The sequence below is a fragment of the Dendrobates tinctorius genome, unplaced genomic scaffold (genome assembly GCF_039654945.1).
Source record: "Dendrobates tinctorius isolate UK_male_01 unplaced genomic scaffold, ASM3965494v1 ptg000034l, whole genome shotgun sequence".
Taxonomy (NCBI): domain Eukaryota; kingdom Metazoa; phylum Chordata; class Amphibia; order Anura; family Dendrobatidae; genus Dendrobates; species Dendrobates tinctorius.
This window is the reverse complement of record NW_027361702.1, coordinates 23,752,872-23,770,151: the sequence shown is the minus strand read 5'-3', so window position 1 is coordinate 23,770,151 and position 17,280 is coordinate 23,752,872. Positions and strand designations below refer to the sequence as shown.

General features: G+C 43.4%; 1 protein-coding gene across 5 annotated transcripts in view; it reads left to right on the top strand.

Moving 5' to 3' along the window:
• The window catches only part of MRRF (mitochondrial ribosome recycling factor), a 115,931-nt gene that overhangs the window by 17,560 nt on the left and 81,091 nt on the right, over positions 1-17,280 (top strand). For all 5 annotated transcript variants that reach the window (XM_073573157.1, XM_073573156.1, XM_073573155.1 and 2 more), the window contains exons 5-6: positions 13,564-13,655; positions 13,839-13,998. In XM_073573157.1, coding sequence (XP_073429258.1) covers positions 13,564-13,655; positions 13,839-13,998 — 252 coding nt within the window. The remainder of the gene's footprint in view (positions 1-13,563; positions 13,656-13,838; positions 13,999-17,280) is intronic.

The window sequence follows — 17,280 nt, the reverse complement described above, 5'->3', positions numbered from 1 at the left end:
AGATTGCGAGCTGGGCAGTGTCGGTGATGTCTGTGGTCTCATCAAGAGCGACTGAGTATACACTGAAACATTTTGCTTTCGCACACAGTTGATCATAAATGTCGCTTGACAGGTCAGAAATGCGCTCTGCTACGGTGTTGGCAGAAAGGCTGATGTTGCTAAACTGACCTTTCTTTTCTGGACAGACAATACATGCAGCCTGTAATATGCACTTTTTTACAAATTCACCTTCTTTGAATGGCTTTCCTGCTTTGGCAATCATCTCACTAACCACGTAGCTAGCTTTGACTGCTGCATCATTCTCTTTGGTTGCTTTCTTAAAGAAATCTTGTTGCCTTAGTAGATATCTTTTAAGATTAGCAAACCGGTTGGCTCTTCTCCCTGGTATTTTGCATACTCCTCAGCATGTCTAGTTATGTAATGACGTTTCAAATTGTATTCTTTGTGCACTGCAACTTTCTCTGTGCAAATGAGACAGGTCAGGATGCCCCTGTGCTCACTAAAGAAATATTGCACTTCCCACTTTTCCTGAAATTGTCTGTGATCATCACCAACCTCTCTCTTCACCGCAGGCTTTGAAAAAGACATGTTTGGGGCTGTGTAATAGATAATTCCACTTGATGTCACTGTTTCAGTGTTAGCCGATGCGTCGTTTCCACTTTTTTTCTGTCCCGCTAAGCAGCAATTTCTGCAGCCACCTCCGCTTCTGAGCCCGGGGTAATGGCGCAAGTTCGCAATAAGGCCGGCTGATGTGCCGCCTCCGAGAGCAATATACTGCACTGCCCCACCTGTTATGATTGAGTCACCGTAGGAGGCAAAAATAGAAATGCTAGCTAAGTCCAGAAAACCAGAGAAGTTGGCAGCTATCAGATTGCAGACCCCTGAACCTAGCAACACAACTAGCAGTAGCCGTGGGGGGCTCCTACGATGCCCTAGGCCCCTCGATCACAGCCGGAGGACTACATAGCCTAAAGACAGGGAAATCTAAACTGCCCCAGAGCAGACCCCAAAGCAAAAGGCAGCCCCCCACATATAATGACGGTGAAGCAAGAAGAAAGAACAAAACACAGACAGAAAGATAGACTGAGCAAAGATGGGGCCCACGCTAGCTTAGATGGGAAAGGACAGGAAGGCTGCTGTCTGCAATCCGTGAAAAACCCTATGAAAATAAGAGCCAACAAACTGACAGTAAAAAAGGCCCTGAAGACGCTAGGCTTCAAAAAAGCTATGTCAGTACTCAGGAATATTCTGAAGACAGAGCAACAGGCAAAAGGAGATTCAGCTAACCCCAGCAGGGAATGGCAGAATCCAGAAAAGCAAGGAAAACAAAACACTAATGCAAAAAGGCAAAGCAGAAATCTTAGCTTTAGATGAGCAGTAATCAGACTGGTTTCCTAGAAGTCCACAGAGAAATCACCCGCAGGCCAGAAGGGCGTCGGCAGCCTTATATCCAGGCATTAACTCCACTCAGCCAGTCATCATCATCAGCCCCAGGTGTTTGACAATCAGGCTCACTACCTTTCTTCACCAGAAGAGGGAGTTCCTCGGGCCTCAGTAGTGAAGGGGAAAATGAACTCACAACAGTACCTCCCCCTTGAGGAGGGGTCACCGAACCCTCAACCACGCCACCAGGGCGATCAGGGTGAGCCCGATGAAAGGCACGCACCAATCTTTTGGCATGAATATCAGAGGCAGAGACCCAGGAATTATCCTCCTGACCATAACCCTTCCACTTAACCAAATACTGGAGTCTCCGTCTAGCCAGACGGGAATCCAGTACTTTCTCTACCTCATATTCCATGTTACCTTCAACCAATACAGGGTCTGGAGGTGCAACCCCCGGAACAACAGGTTCAACAAACCTCTTCAACAAAGATTTATGGAACACATTATGGATTTTAAATGTGACAGGAAGAGCCAAACGAAAAGAGACCGGATTAATAATCTCCAAAATCTTGTAAGGTCCAATAAATCTAGGCTTAAACTTAGGAGAAGCCACCTTCATAGCGATATTTTTTGATGATAACCACACCATATCACCAACCTTAAATTGGGGACCAATGGTCCTATGTCGGTTGGAAAACCGCTGGGCCTTTTCCTGGGAGAGAGATAACTTATCCACCACTTGGTCCCAGATCTGGTGCATTCTCTCCACCACAGTGTCAACCCCTGGGCAGGCAGAGGGCTCCACCTGCCCTGAAGAAAATCGAGGATGAAACCCAAAGTTACAAAGAAAAGGAGACATCAAAGTGGCAGAACTAGCTCTATTATTTAAAGCAAATTCGGCCAAGGGCAAAAATGAAACCCAATCATCCTGATCAGCAGAAATAAAACATCTCAAATATGACACCAAGGTCTGGTTTGTTCTCTCAGTCTGCCCATTGGTCTGAGGGTGAAAAGCAGAGGAGAAGGACAACTGAATTCCCAGCTTGGAACAGAAAGTTCTCCAAAATCTAGACACAAACTGGACTCCTCTGTCAGATACAATGTTCTCAGGAATCTCGTGCAAGCGAACCACCTGTTGTAAAAACAGGGGCAACAATTCAGAAGAAGACGGCAACTTAGGGAGTGGTACAAGATGAACCATCTTAGAGAACCTATCACAAATCACCCAAATAACAGTCATCCTTTGAGAGACAGGCATATCAGAGATGAAATCCATTGAAATATGGGTCCATGGCCTCTTGGGGACAGGCAAAGGCATCAACAACCCACTAGAGCGAGAACACGATTTAGACCGGGAGCACGTCCCACAGGACTGCACAAAATTCCTGACATCACGAGACAAGGAGGGCCACCAAAAAGACCGACTCACCAGATCTCTAGTACCAAAAATACCTGGATGACCATCCAAAGCAGAGCAATGAACTTCAGACATCACTCTCTTCTTCCACTGGTCAGGAACATACAACTTTCCACTGGGACAACGCTCAGGTTTGTCCTCCTGGAACTCTTCCAGAGCACGTCTCAAATCGGGCGAGATGGCAGAAAGAACTACCCCTTCGCCTAAGATGGTAGCAGGCTTGGTCACCACAGGAGAATCAGCAAAGAAGCTCCTAGAGAGGGCGTCAGCCTTGACCTTCTTAGTTCCAGGAAGAAAAGAAACCACAAAATCAAAACGTGTAAAAAACAAGGCCCACCTAGCCTGTCTAGGGTTCAAGCGCTTAGCCGACTCTAGGTAAATCAAATTCTTGTGGTCAGTGAGGACCACGACTTGATGCTTAGCTCCCTCCAACCAATGTCTCCACTCCTCAAATGCCCATTTCATGGCTAACAGTTCCCGATTCCCCACATCATAGTTACATTCAGATGGAGAGAACTTTCGGGAAAAGAAAGCACAGGGATTCATTTTAGATGTTACAGGATCCTTTTGGGACAAAACAGCTCCTGCACCAATCTCAGAAGCATCCACCTCTACCTGGAATGGAAGTGAGACATCAGGTTGCCGCAAAACCGGGGCGGAGGTGAATCTTCGCTTCAGCTCCTGAAAGGAAGAAACAGCCTCCGGAGACCAATTTAACACATCAGCACCCTTCTTAGTCAAATCAGTCAATGGCTTGGCAATACTAGAAAATTTTGCTATAAATTTCTGATAAAAATTAGCAAAACCCAAAAACTTCTGGAGGGCCTTCAAAGAAGTGGGCTGAACCCAATCGTAAATGGCCTGTACCTTGGCCGGGTCCATTTCAATAGTTGACGGGGATAAAATAAATCCCAAAAAAGAAATCCTCTGTACTCCAAAAAGGCATTTAGATCCTTTGACATACAGGGAATTCTCCCTCAAGATCCGGAACACAGTCCGAATATGTTCCACATGAGAATCCCAATCCTTGGAGAAGATCAAAATATCATCCAGATAGATAATCAAAAATGTATCGACAAAATCTCGGAAAATATCGTTCATGAAGCACTGGAAGACAGAAGGGGCATTAGTGAGCCCAAAAGGCATCACCAGGTACTCAAAATGTCCCTCCGGAGTATTAAACGCCGTCTTCCATTCATCCCCATGCTTAATGCGAATAAGATTATACGCCCCCCTGAGGTCAAGCTTGGTAAACCAGCAAGCACCTTTAACTCTGGAGAATAGATCAGAAATCAGGGGTAACGGATACTGATATTTAACAGTAATTTTGTTGAGAGCACGATAATCAATACAAGGTCTTAATGATCCATCCTTTTTGGCTACAAAAAAAAACCCGGCACCTAAGGGTGACGAGGATGGTCTAATATGACCCTTCTCCAACGCTTCCTTAATATAGGATCGCATAGCCTTGTGCTCGGGTACAGATAAATTGAAGAGCCGACCCTTGGGAAATTTACACCCCGGGCTCAGTTCAATAGCACAGTCATAACTCCTATGAGGAGGCAGAGACGCAGACTCATTCTCACTAAATACATCATAAAAGTCCGCCAAATAATCAGGAACATCATGCGACTGAGGAGAGGTGGAAAACACCGGAGCCTCACTGAAGGCACACTGACAACCCCAACTCACCACAGACACAGATTTCCAATCCAAAACTGGATTATGAATTTGTAACCAGGGAAACCCCAGAACAATAGTATCATGCAGATTATGTAACACCAAAAACCTGCAATTTTCTTGATGGTCTGGGGCGACCCGCATTACCACCTGGGTCCAAAACTGAGGTTTATTTTTCGCCAAAGGAGTAGCATCAATCCCCCTCAAAGGGATAGGCGTCTGCAGAGGTGTCATCGGAAATCCACAACGTTTAGCAAAATCCAAGTCCATTAGGTTTAGAGCTGCTCCCGAATCCACAAAAGCCTTGGCGGAAAATGTGGACAGGGAGCAGATCAGAGTAATAGCCAGAAGAAACTTAGGTTGAACACCACCAACAGAAAACATGTGTGCAAAGCGTTTCTCGCGTTTAGGACAGACAGAAATAATATGCGAGGCATCTCCACAGAAAAAACACAACTTATTACGCCTTCTGAACTCCTGACGCTGCTCTCTGGAAGAAACTCTATCACATTGCATAGGTTCAGACATCTGTTCAACAGGTGGCAACACCTCTCGTGCAGCTCTGCGTTCGCGTAAACGCCGATCAACCTGAATGGCTAAAGACATAGAATCGTCAAGACCAGAGGGAACAGGAAACCCTACCATAGTATCTTTTACGGCTCCTGACAACCCCTTCCGAAAGAGAGCAGCCGAGGCATTATCATTCCAGGTAGCAAGTACTGCCCACTTTCGGAATTTTTGACAGTACAATTCTGCAGAATCACGACCCTGGTTCAAAGCCAGCAGGGTCTTTTCAGCCTGATCAATGGCATTAGGTTCGTCATACAACAACCCCAAGGCCTGAAAAAATGCGTTCACATTAGTCAGAATAGGATCATCTGGTTTCAAAGAAAACGCCCAATCCTGGGGATCACCACGCAGCAAAGAGATGACAATTTTAACCTGCTGCGCGGAGCTCCCTGACGAGTTAGGCTTGAAGGCAAAAAATAATTTACAATTATTTTTGAAAATCAAAAATTTAGACCGATCCCCAAAAAATACATCAGGTGTAGGAATCTTTGGTTCAGCAGCATGTGAATGAGCAAGGTAGGTGGAAATTCCCCGCACTTCCGCAGCGAGCTGCTCCACACGATCAGACAATTGCTTTATCTCCATTGAGAGAAAAAAAAATTCCCCCTACGGCCTCAGAGATATAGAGGAAAAAATATACACACCTTTTTTTTTTTTTTTTTTTTTTTATATACAATTCTTTCCTGCTATTGAGTACCCTAGAATCTGCGGTATGGCGGGTGATTCTGTTATGATTGAGTCACCGTAGGAGGCAAAAATAGAAATGCTAGCTAAGTCCAGAAAACCAGAGAAGTTGGCAGCTATCGGATTGCAGACCCCTGAACCTAGCAACACAACTAGCAGTAGCCGTGGGGGGCTCCTACGATGCCCTAGGCCCCTCGATCACAGCCGGAGGACTACATAGCCTAAAGACAGAAAGGGAAATCTAAACTGCCCCAGAGCAGACCCCAAAGCAAAAGGCAGCCCCCCACATATAATGACGGTGAAGCAAGAAGAAAGAACAAAACACAGACAGAAAGATAGACTGAGCAAAGATGGGGCCCACGCTAGCTTAGATAGGAAAGGACAGGAAGGCTGCTGTCTGCAATCCGTGAAAAACCCTATGAAAATAAGAGCCAACAAACTGACAGTAAAAAAGGCCCTGAAGATGCTAGGCTTCAAAAAAGCTATGTCAGTACTCAGGAATATTCTGAAGACAGAGCAACAGGCAAAAGGAGATTCAGCTAACCCCAGCAGGGAATGGCAGAATCCAGAAAAGCAAGGAAAACAAAACACTAATGCAAAAAGGCAAAGCAGAAATCTTAGCTTTAGATGAGCAGTAATCAGACTGGTTTCCTAGAAGTCCACAGAGAAATCACCCGCAGGCCAGAAGGGCGTCGGCAGCCTTATATCCAGTCATTAACTCCACTCAGCCAGTCATCATCATCAGCCCCAGGTGTTTGACAATCAGGCTCACTACCTTTCTTCACCAGAAGAGGGAGTTCCTCGGGCCTCAGTAGTGAAGGGGAAAATGAACTCACAACACCCACCGCTCATTCTGAACCCGGAGCACCTGAGTCCCTGCTCGGCTGCTCCTGCTGCATGTGTTGTGAGTGTGACTCATACGCCTTGCCTGCTGACAGCAGGCTGGTGTGACTGTCTAACCATCATCATACACCCCTCCTCCTGCTACAGCTCTGATGGTCCAGCGCCGACATCTCCCTGTATGAGCACGCGGTCACAAGTCACGTGGTACCGCTCATTAAGCTCAGGAATATGGGCGCCACGCCTATGAGAGTGGAGTGGCGTCCATATTTATGACCTTAATGAGCGGTACTGTGTGTGACTGGGATTTCACATGCGGGACTCGGCCGTGTTTCTCGCATGTGTGATCCCGGCCGAGGTGAGGGCCGCAAACTATTGTCCCGAGGGCCGCAGTTGGCCCGCGAGCCACGAGTTTGAGACCCCTGATCTAGATAAACTTGAACAATGGGCAGCGACTAATAGAATGGTATTTAACAGGAAGAAATGCAAGATTCTACATCTATGCAAGAAAAACGAAAATTACATCTACAGAATGCGAGGAATAGAACTAAGCAACAGCACGTGTGAAAAATACTTGGATATACTAATAGATCAGACTGCACATAAGTCAACAGTATAATGCAGCAGCAAAAAGGCAGTTCTAGGATATACAACTCCTGGCAAAAATTATGGCATCACCGGCCTTGGAGGATGTTCATTCAGTTGTTTAATTTTGTAGAAAAAAAGCAGATCACAGACATGGCACAAAACTAAAGTCATTTCAAATGGCAACTTTCTGGCTTTAAGAAACACTAAAAGAAATCAAGAACAAAAAATGTGGTAGTCAGAAATGGTTACTTTTTTTAAACCAAGCATAGGGGAAAAAATTATGGAATCACTCAATTCTGAGGGAAAATTTATGGAATCATGAAAAACAAGCAAAAAAACATTCCAACACATCACTAGTATTTTGTTGCACCACCTCTGGCTTTTATAACAGCTTGCAGTCTCTGAGGCATGGACTTAATGAGTGTCAAACAGTCCTCTTCATCAATCTGGCTCCAACTTTCTCTGATTGCTGTTGCCAGATCAGCTTTGCAGGTTGGAACCTTGTCATGGACCATTTTCTTCAACTTCCAACAAAGATTTTCAATTGGATTGAGCTCCGGACTATTTGCAGGCCATGACATTGACCTTATGTGTCTTTTTTCAAGGAATGTTGTCACAGTTTGTGCTCTATGGCAGGATGCATTATCATCTTGAAAAATGATTTCATCATCCCCAAACATCCTTTCAATTGATGGGATAAGAAAAGTATCCAAAATATCAACATAAACTTGTGCATTTATTGAAGATGTAATGACAGTCATCTCCCAAGTACCTTTACCTGACATGTAGCCCCACATCATCAATGACTGTGGAAATTTGCATGTTCTCTTCAGGCTGTCCTCTTTATAAATCTCATTGGAAAGGCACCAAACAAAAGTTCCAGCATCATCACCTTGCCCGATTGCTTTTCCTTAGCCCATTGTAACCTTGTTTTTTTTTTTATTTAGGACAGGTGTTAATGATGGCTTTCGTTTAGCTTTTCTGTATGTAAATCCCATTTTCTTTAGGCGGTTTCTTACAGTTCGGTCACAGACGTTGACTCCAGTTTCCTCCCATTCGTTCCTCATTTGTTTTGTTGTGCTCTGTGACGGAGTCAGCTTTCGCTGAGTCGTTTTCTAGAGTGGACCCTCTGGGTCGTGGCACCCACCCACCGAGGGCGAGCTGACCTTGTGAGGAACCACCCCCTAATACAGGGAGTGTCAGGGGCAAGACCAAGGGGGTGAGCCACCACGACTGCTGGAACCAGACGGCTGGCTCAAGGAAGATACTAGTGTAAGTGTCTGGCAACAGGGAACGTGCAGGATACAAGACAAAGCGTGGTCTCAGGGTATCTTCATTAAAGCGTGATCTCGGTAACATTAGGTGCAAGACATACCGTTTATACTCGTGTATAAGCCGAGTTCTTCAGCCCCTTTTTTGGGCTGAAAAAGTCCCTCGGCTTATAAATGAGTCATACACTTGAAAGCCAGCAGGGAGGGGGAGCAGGAGACATGATACTCAACCCTCCTGATGTCTGCATATCCGACTCTGCTACATCTCAGTCCCAGCATCTGTATCTCCCTTCCTGTCTTCCTCCTGTGCTGTCACATGGTACCGCTCATTAAAGTCATGAATATGGACGCCTCTCCACTCTCATAGGGGTGGAGCTGCATATTAACCCCTTTCTGACATCAGACGTACTATCCCGTCCATGGGACCCGGGCCCCTATGCCCATGGACGGGATAGTACGTCTAGCGCGATCAGCGGCGCCCACGTGGTGAGCGCCGCTGATCGCGGCCGGGTGTCAGCTGATTATCACGGACCGCCCCCGACACGTTAACCCCTTGCACACCACGATCAAACATGATCGCGGTGTACCGGGGGTTAAAGGGAAGCATCGGCAGGGAGGGGGCTCCCTCCGTGCTTCCCTGAACCCCCCACAGCAGCGCAATGTGCAGCGCTGCTGCGGGGGGCTGTTTCCCTGCAGGCCCCCGAATCCAAGATGGCGACGGGGGCCTGCAGGGAGCTGGCTTCCTCAGTGCCTGCAAAGCGCAGGCATGAGGAAGTCTACAGTAGTGCCTGTGACAGATCGCTGATCTGTCACAGTGATCTGTGATGTGACAGATCAGCGATCTGTCACAGGACAGTGATGTCCCACCTGGGACTATGTAATAAAGTTAAAAAAAAAAAAGTGTTAAAATAATTTTAAAAAAATCGCCAAATAAATTAGAAAAAAAAAAAAATATTCCCCCAATAAATCCATTTTTTGGAAATAAAAAAAGCAATAAAAGTACACATATTAGGTATCGCCGCGTCCGTAACGACCAGCCCTATAAAACTGTCCCATTAGTTAACCCCTTTAGCGAATCCCTTAAAAAATAAAAAACGAAGCAAAAAATAATGATTTATTATCATATCGCCAAACAAAAAGTGCAATAACGCGCAGTCAAAAAGATGCATATAAATATCCATGGTACCGCTGAAAACGTCATCTTGTCCCGCAAAAAACAAGCCGCCATACAGCATCATCAGCGAAAAAATAGAAAAGTTATAGCTCGCAGAATAAAGCGATGCAAAAATAATTATTTTTTATATATAATAGTTTTCATTGCATAAAAGCGCCAAAACATAAAAAAAGACCTAAATGAGGTATCGCTGTAACCGTACTGACCCGTAGAATAAAACCACATTATCAATTTTACCGCACGCGGAACGGTGTAAATGCACCCCCCCAAAAGAAATTCATGAAACGCTGGTTTTCGTTCATTCCTCGTCCCAAAAATCGGAATAAAAAGCTATAAAAAAAGTCACGTGCCCGAAAATGGTACCAATAAAAACGTCAACTTGTCCCGCAAAAAATAAGACCTCACATGACTCGGTGGGTCAAAATATGGAAAAATTATAGCTCTCAATATGTGGTGATGCAAAAACTATTTTTACAATAAAAAGCGTCTTTTAGCGTGCGACAGCTGCCAAAAATAAAAACCGCCATAAATAGTAAATCAACCCCCCCCCGTTATCAACCCCCTAGTTAGGGAAAAATAATAAAATTAAAATAAAATGTATTTATTTCCATTTTCCCATTAGGGTTAGGGCCAGGGTTAGGGCTGAGATTAGGGTTAGGGGTGTGTTGGGGTTCGGGTTGGAGTTAGAATTGGGGGTTTCCACTGTTTGTGCACATCCGGGGCTCTTCAAATGCAACATGGCGTCTGATCTCAATTCCAGCCAATTCTGATTTGAAAACGTCAAATGGTGCTCCTTCCCTTCCAAGCTCTGCCATGCGCCCAAACAGTTTTTTACCCCCACATGTAGGGTATCAGCGTACTCAGGACAAATTGGACAACAACTTTGGAGTTCAATTTCTCCTGTTACCCCTGGAAAAGTAAAAAAATTGGGGACTAATTGATCATGTTTGTGGAAAAAATACAATTTTTTTATTTTCATGCCCGGGCATTATAAACTTCTGTGAAGCCCTTGGGGGTTCAAGGTGCTCACCACACATCTAGATAAGTTCCGTGGGGGGTCTAGTGTCCAAAGTGGGGGTCATTTGTGGGGAGTTTCAATAGTTTAGGTACATCAGGGGCTCTCCAAACGCACATGACACCCACAGAACATTCCATCAAAGTCTGCATTCCAAAACGTCACTACTTCCCTTCCGAGCCCCGACGTGTGTCCATACAGTAGTTTTCTCCCACATATGGGGTGTCAGCGTACTCAGGACAAATTGGACAACTACTTTTGGGGTTCAATTTCTCCTGTTACCCTTGGGAAAATAAAAAAAATTGGGGACTAAAAGATCATGTTTGTGGAAAAAATACGAATTTTTTATTTTCACGCCCGGGCGTTATAAACTTCTGTGAAGCATTGGGGGGTTCAAAGTGCTCACCACACATCTAGATAAGTTCCTTGGGGGGTCTAGTTTCCAAAATGGTGTCATTTGTGGGGGGTTTCCACTGTTTTGGTACATCAGGGGTTTTCCAATCGCGATATGGTGTCCGATCTCAATTCCAGCCAAAAACGTCAAATGGCGCTGCTGCCCTTCCGAGCTCTGCCATGCGCCCAAACAGTGGTTTACCCCCACATGTGGGGTATCAGCGTACTCAGGACAAATTGCACAATAACTTTTATGGTCCTGTTACCCTTGGGAAAATAAAAATTGGGGGTGAAAAGATCATTTTTGTGGAAAAAATATGATTTTTTAATTGTACCGCTGTACATTATAAACTTCTGTGAAGCCCTTGTGGGTTCAAAGTTCTCACCACATATCTAGATAAGTTCCTTTAGGGGGGTCTAGTTTCCAAAATGGGGTCACTTGTGGGGGGTTTCCACTGTTTAGGTACATCAGGGGCTCTCCAAACGTGACATGGCGTCCGATCTGAATTCCAGCCAATTTTGCAATGAAAAAGTCAAACGGCGCTCCTTCCATTCTGAGCTCTGCCATGCGCCGAAACAGACGTTTCCCCCCCCCACATATCCGGTATCAGCGTACTCAGGATAATTTGCACAATAACTTTTGCAGTCCAATTTCTCCTGTTACCCTTGGTAAAATAAAAATAATTGAACCCGAAGTATTTTTTTTGTGAAAAAAGTTAGATGTTCATTTTTTTTTTAAATATTCAAAAAAATTCCTGTGACGCACCTAAAGGGTTAATAAACTTCTTGAATGTGGTTTTGAGCACCTTGAGGGGTGCAGTTTTTAGAATGGTGTCACTTTTGGGTATTTTCTATCATATAGACCCCTCAAAGTGGCTTCAAATGTGATGTGGTCCGTAAAAATAAGATGGTGTTGCAAAAATGAGAAATCGCTGGTCAATTTTTAACCCTTATTACTTCCTAACAAAAAAATATTGGTTCCAAAATTGTGCTGATGTAAAGTAAACATGTGGGAAATGTTAATTATCAAGTTTTTTGTGTGCCGTATCTCTGTGATTTAAGGGTATAAAAATTCAAAGTTGGAAAATTGCGAAATTTTCAAAATTTTCGCCAAATTTCCGTTTTTTTCACAAATAAACGCAAGTTATTTGAATGAAATTTTACCACTATCATGAAGAACAATATGTCACGAGAAAGCAATGTCAGAATCACCAGGATCCATGGAAGCGTTCCAGAGTTATGACCTCATAAAGGGACAGTGGTCAGAATTGTAAAAATTGGCCTGGCCATGAACGTGCAAACCACCCTTGGGGGTGAAGGGGTTAATGACTTTAATGAGCAGGACCATGTGACCGCACAGGAAGAAGACAGGAAGGGAGATACAGACACCGGGACTGAGATGTAGCAGAGCCGGGATATGCAGACACCAGGAGGGTGAGTAGCACTGGGGGAGGGTGAGAAGATTTCTAAATTTCAGTTTTAATTCAGATCGTGATAAGGAAAAAAAATAATAAAATAATGCTCTTCTAGGCACCATCTGTCTGGTTTTTTTTTTTGTTTTTTTTCAGGAAAACCACAAGTACATGAGCAGCAATAGAATGTCTTGTGACTCAATGTTTTGAATTTAAGCATTTAATGAGCATGTGCAAAGGTCTTTGTGAAGGTGGGAGAGGGAGCAGGTCAGCTGACCACCTATTGGGATTGGTGGACCCTGTCCTATCAGCTATGTATAGCAGTGCTCTCTGTCATTGTAATTCTGCCTCTGATGATAAGGAGCCTGATGAAAACTCCTCCTGAAAGGGCAGGAACTACAAGTCTAAAAGGGCCCAAGTGGCCAGTGTCAATTTTGAAAGATTACAAATTTTGTTATTTAATACAGATATATGAAAGATAAAAACACTGCTAACATTTACAAAAAAAAAAACATGTAACACAAAAACCTGATTTAAACAATAGGTAATTGATTGATGACAAATTCTATTTAAAGAAAAACTGAAAGTATGTTTAAAAAGAATTTAAAGGTGACATATGGTAAATGTTATTCATTAACTGTTCTGTGGAGTAGGTCGATCTGCCTTGGGGTCATAATAATGAAAAGTTTAAAGATTATTAATTTTTAAAATAATTTTCTCAAATTTTCAGATATTTTGATAAAGGCAAAACACATCAAGTTAAAGTTACCACTAGCCTAAGCACAATATGCCACGGGAAAACATTCTCAGAATCACTGGGATTAATAACATTATTCCAAATCTGAAACAACATAAAGCTACACATCAGATTTGAAAAGTGGGCAGAGCTGTGATCCATGACTACAGCTCCGCAACAGTGCTGACAGGGAGTCTGCGGTAGTCTGAGACACACAGCCTGTCTTTCCATTGACTCCTGCTCTCTGGCTTTACACTGTTTCCATCCTGCTACACAGACAAATGCACATATTATTAAGTGTTTCAGGGCATTTTGTACTTTTTGCCTGCTGAAATTCATGCTATGTACCAGATGGAGAATGCACTGACATTTCTAATTGCTCTGCTTTTTTGTACAGAGTGCGGATGCAGCTGTAAATGCTTTAAGACAAAGTCAAATGAACTTAAATCCAGAATTAGATGGGACATTAATCCACGTGCCGGTCCCCCCGTAAGTAAACGTTAGACTTACACGTTCCATATAATGAAGTGATGTTCACAGAGAAGTCACGATATACAGCTTGTAATCTGGTGGCAGCTACGTCTGTGTGTAGCCAACCCCGGCTTCTACACCTGCAATGTATCCTGTTTGTTTTGTATTTTCTTGATGAACCTACTTATTTCTTCACTTCAGGGTAACTCGAGAGCACAGGGAGAATTTGACAAAAGTGGCCAAACAGCTGACAAACAAAGCCAAGGACTCCGTGCGAAAGGTCCGCTCCGGGGCCGTTCAGGATGTCAAGAAGTTCAAGTCTACAGTTTCCGAAGACACAATAAAATTGATAGAAAAACAGGTAACATAATAACGGTGTTTGCCCGGTGTATTTTGTGTTGGAGGTCCTAGGAATACGCCATTCGGCTACCCTCTACTCACGCTATCAATGTAACTTCCCGGAGCATATGAATTCTGTACGTGATGACTGTGACAGACGGTCAAAATCAGCTTTTACTTGGTTTGGTAGGTGTTAGATCTTCAATATGAACATACCTCAGAGAATCCTATTGTTTTTGCAATCTCTCCCCTTCAAAATCCCCACCACGTCTTTAAAACTATCACCTCGATTCTGAACCACTTATTGTGGGCTAAAAAGACATCTTAGACTCAAGTGTTCAAATCTCTGCTGACCAAGGTACAGGCCTCCTTTATGAGGAGCTCTATCATCTGGCAAGTCATTACTCTCATGTAGTCGACTGATGCACAAATGGTCCAAATAGAGCAAAGCTTTAGTCCCCTCCTATTGCGTACTCTTCCTTGGGCTGCTTCCTCCGCCAATAAGAAACAAAAATTCAGAAATTTGTAAGAATTTTTTTTTTTTTACTTTTGTTGTCATTTTCCAAGTCTCGTAATGTTTTCATTTTTCAGTATCTGGGGCTGTGAGATGGCTTATTTTTGATCCCTAAGCTGACGTTTTTACTGATACCATTTGAATGTAGACACAATGTTTTGATCGCATTTTATTGCAGTGTTGCCAAGGCCAAAAAACGTAATTCTGGCATTTTGATTTTTTTTCCTCATCACAATGTTTACTGATCGGATTAGTTTATTGTATGTTTTGATAGATCAGACTTTTATGAATGCAGTTATACCAAATATGTGTATTTTTTATTTTGTAGTTTTATTTTAATGGTGCAAAAGGGCCATGGGAGTCAAGGGATTATGAATTTTTTTTTTTTTTCATATTTTAAACTATTTTTTTTCACTTTTTACTGTATTTAATAGTGCCGATTGCTTGTGCTACACATAGTAAATCACGATTTCCTGTGAACACCGGCCAAAGACCCACGTTCACAGGAGGATCTTAATGACAGACATGGGGGTTATCAACAGATCCCTGGCTGTCATGACATCCCATTGTCTTTCCACTCCACTCTCGGCTGTTAGAGGCACATGATGGTTAAATCAGCCATCATGTGCAGGGAAAGATTAGTGCTCGACATGCAAGCCTGAGTCACAGCTAGGGAGCCAGCATATGACGTAGCGGTACTTCATATATCAGTAAAGGGTTAATGTCCTGCCAATTTTATTTCCTTCATTTTGCCTCTCTGCTTTTCAGCAGCCATAACGGTTCTATTTTTTTTCTGACATGGCTGTATGAGTTTTTTACATTTGCGACAAAGTGTTATTTTTTTCTGCTGTTTTAGGGTACATGTAAATTACTGTGTACTTTATAGAATTTTTTTTGCAAATGTCGAAAAAAAAATTTTTGGTTATCTTTTCTTGCTTAAATTTTTTGCTATTCACATTTCTCCCTAAATAACTTGTTGAGAGAATTCTCCTGGTTATTATGGTCATGGGGATACCTAATATATATATTTTTTTGTTATATAGTACATTTGGACTCGTTTTCATGCAATGGTTTTCCTTGTGCGTATTGTAAAGTGCATGTTGTAGATACAGACTGAGCAGCAAACCAAAGAAACACAGAGGGAAACAAGGAGTAAGAAACATGTATGAAGAAAATAAGAATATGTGTGAAGAAAGGAGTTCCCAGAGGTGCTGGACATTTGTGGGTGCTTTGCCTTCACTCTGCTTCTGATTCATCCTAAACCATCTCAGTTGGGTTGAAGTCAGGTGATTGCGGAGGCCATGCCATCTGACGCAGCACTCCATCCCTCTTTTTCTTGGCCCCATAACCCAATAATCTGAAGGTGTTTGAGTCAATGAGTCAATGTCCTGTTACAACACAAATGATGGTTCCACTATGTGACCAAATGGGATAGTATTCCAATTGCAGAAAGCTTTGGTGGTCATGCTGGGAAAGGGTGCCTGAGTTTGAAATAAATTACCAACTGTCACCAGCAAAGCCTTCCCATACTATCACACCTCCCCCTCCATGCTTAATGGTTAGCACCACTTTTAGAAACTGTCCACATTTTCTGCATCTCACAAAGACATATGATGGTTGGTACCTAAAATCTCAAATTTTGACTCATCAGACCACAGAACAGACTTCCTCTTATGTAATGTTCAGCCCTTGTGTTGCTTGACCAAAATAACTCAAATTATTTGTGTCTTCGCAGTCTCCTTTTGTACAGTTGATGTTGCCATGTGTTTGCTATTTGTTCTCTATTCATCTTTTATGATGGCTCTTATCTGAGGTTGGTAACTCTGATGAACTTATCATCTTTAGCAGAGGTAATTCTTGGTCTTTTTTTGGGGTGGTTCTCATGAAAGCTAGTCTATCATGGTGTTTTGATGATTTTCATGATTGCACTTGAGAATATCTTTAAAGTTCTAGCAATTTGCCAGATTGACTGAAATTCTTGTCATTAAATTAATGATGGACTTTTGTTTTTCTAGTTGAGTGGTTCTTGCCATATTCTAGATTAGAACATTTGTTGAATAGGGCATAGCACGGTATGGAATGGTGTGCCAACACTGCCACTGTAAAACACACTTGATGGTCGCAAACACTTTGTGAAGGCCAGTGATTCAAAAAAATAACTCTTGACAAGGATTACCTGTTGTGAGAATCATGGGGAAATAGTGGATGAGGGCAGGTATATCTTGCCCAGATACCTTTCCTATGTGGCCTAGTCTGGTCAGTATCTCACCTGGTGACTAATGAGTAATGGGAAGCGGATATAAAAGGATGCCAGGTGGGGTGTTAGTTGCTCAGCCTGGGGAACACAGAGAGCATGTCTGTGTGAGCAACACTTGTGAGAGAAAGCTGTGCTTACGGTAACGCTGGTTTGGCTGGCTGGGGGAAGCCCTCCAGTTGGTAGTTAGTACGGACCCTGTTTAGCTAGTGCCGGACAGGCAAGGATTTGTTTTATGTTTTATTTCCTGTATGTTTTGCTTTCACCTGAAATAAACCTGACCCAGAGTCAGTTATGACTAGAGTTGAGCGATACCGTCCGATACTTCAAAGTATCGTATCGGATGGTATCGGCCGATCTTTAAAAAAAGTATCGGTATCGCCGATTCCGATACCGGAAGTCCCATTCAAGTCTATGGGACTTCCGGTATCGGAATAAGAAAAACCCTTTCCTGCCCTTGTACAGCCTCTCTGGGGTCTGTACGGGCCTTTCGGGGGGCTGTGCCGGCCTGCCAGGGGGTCTGTGCAGGCTCCGGT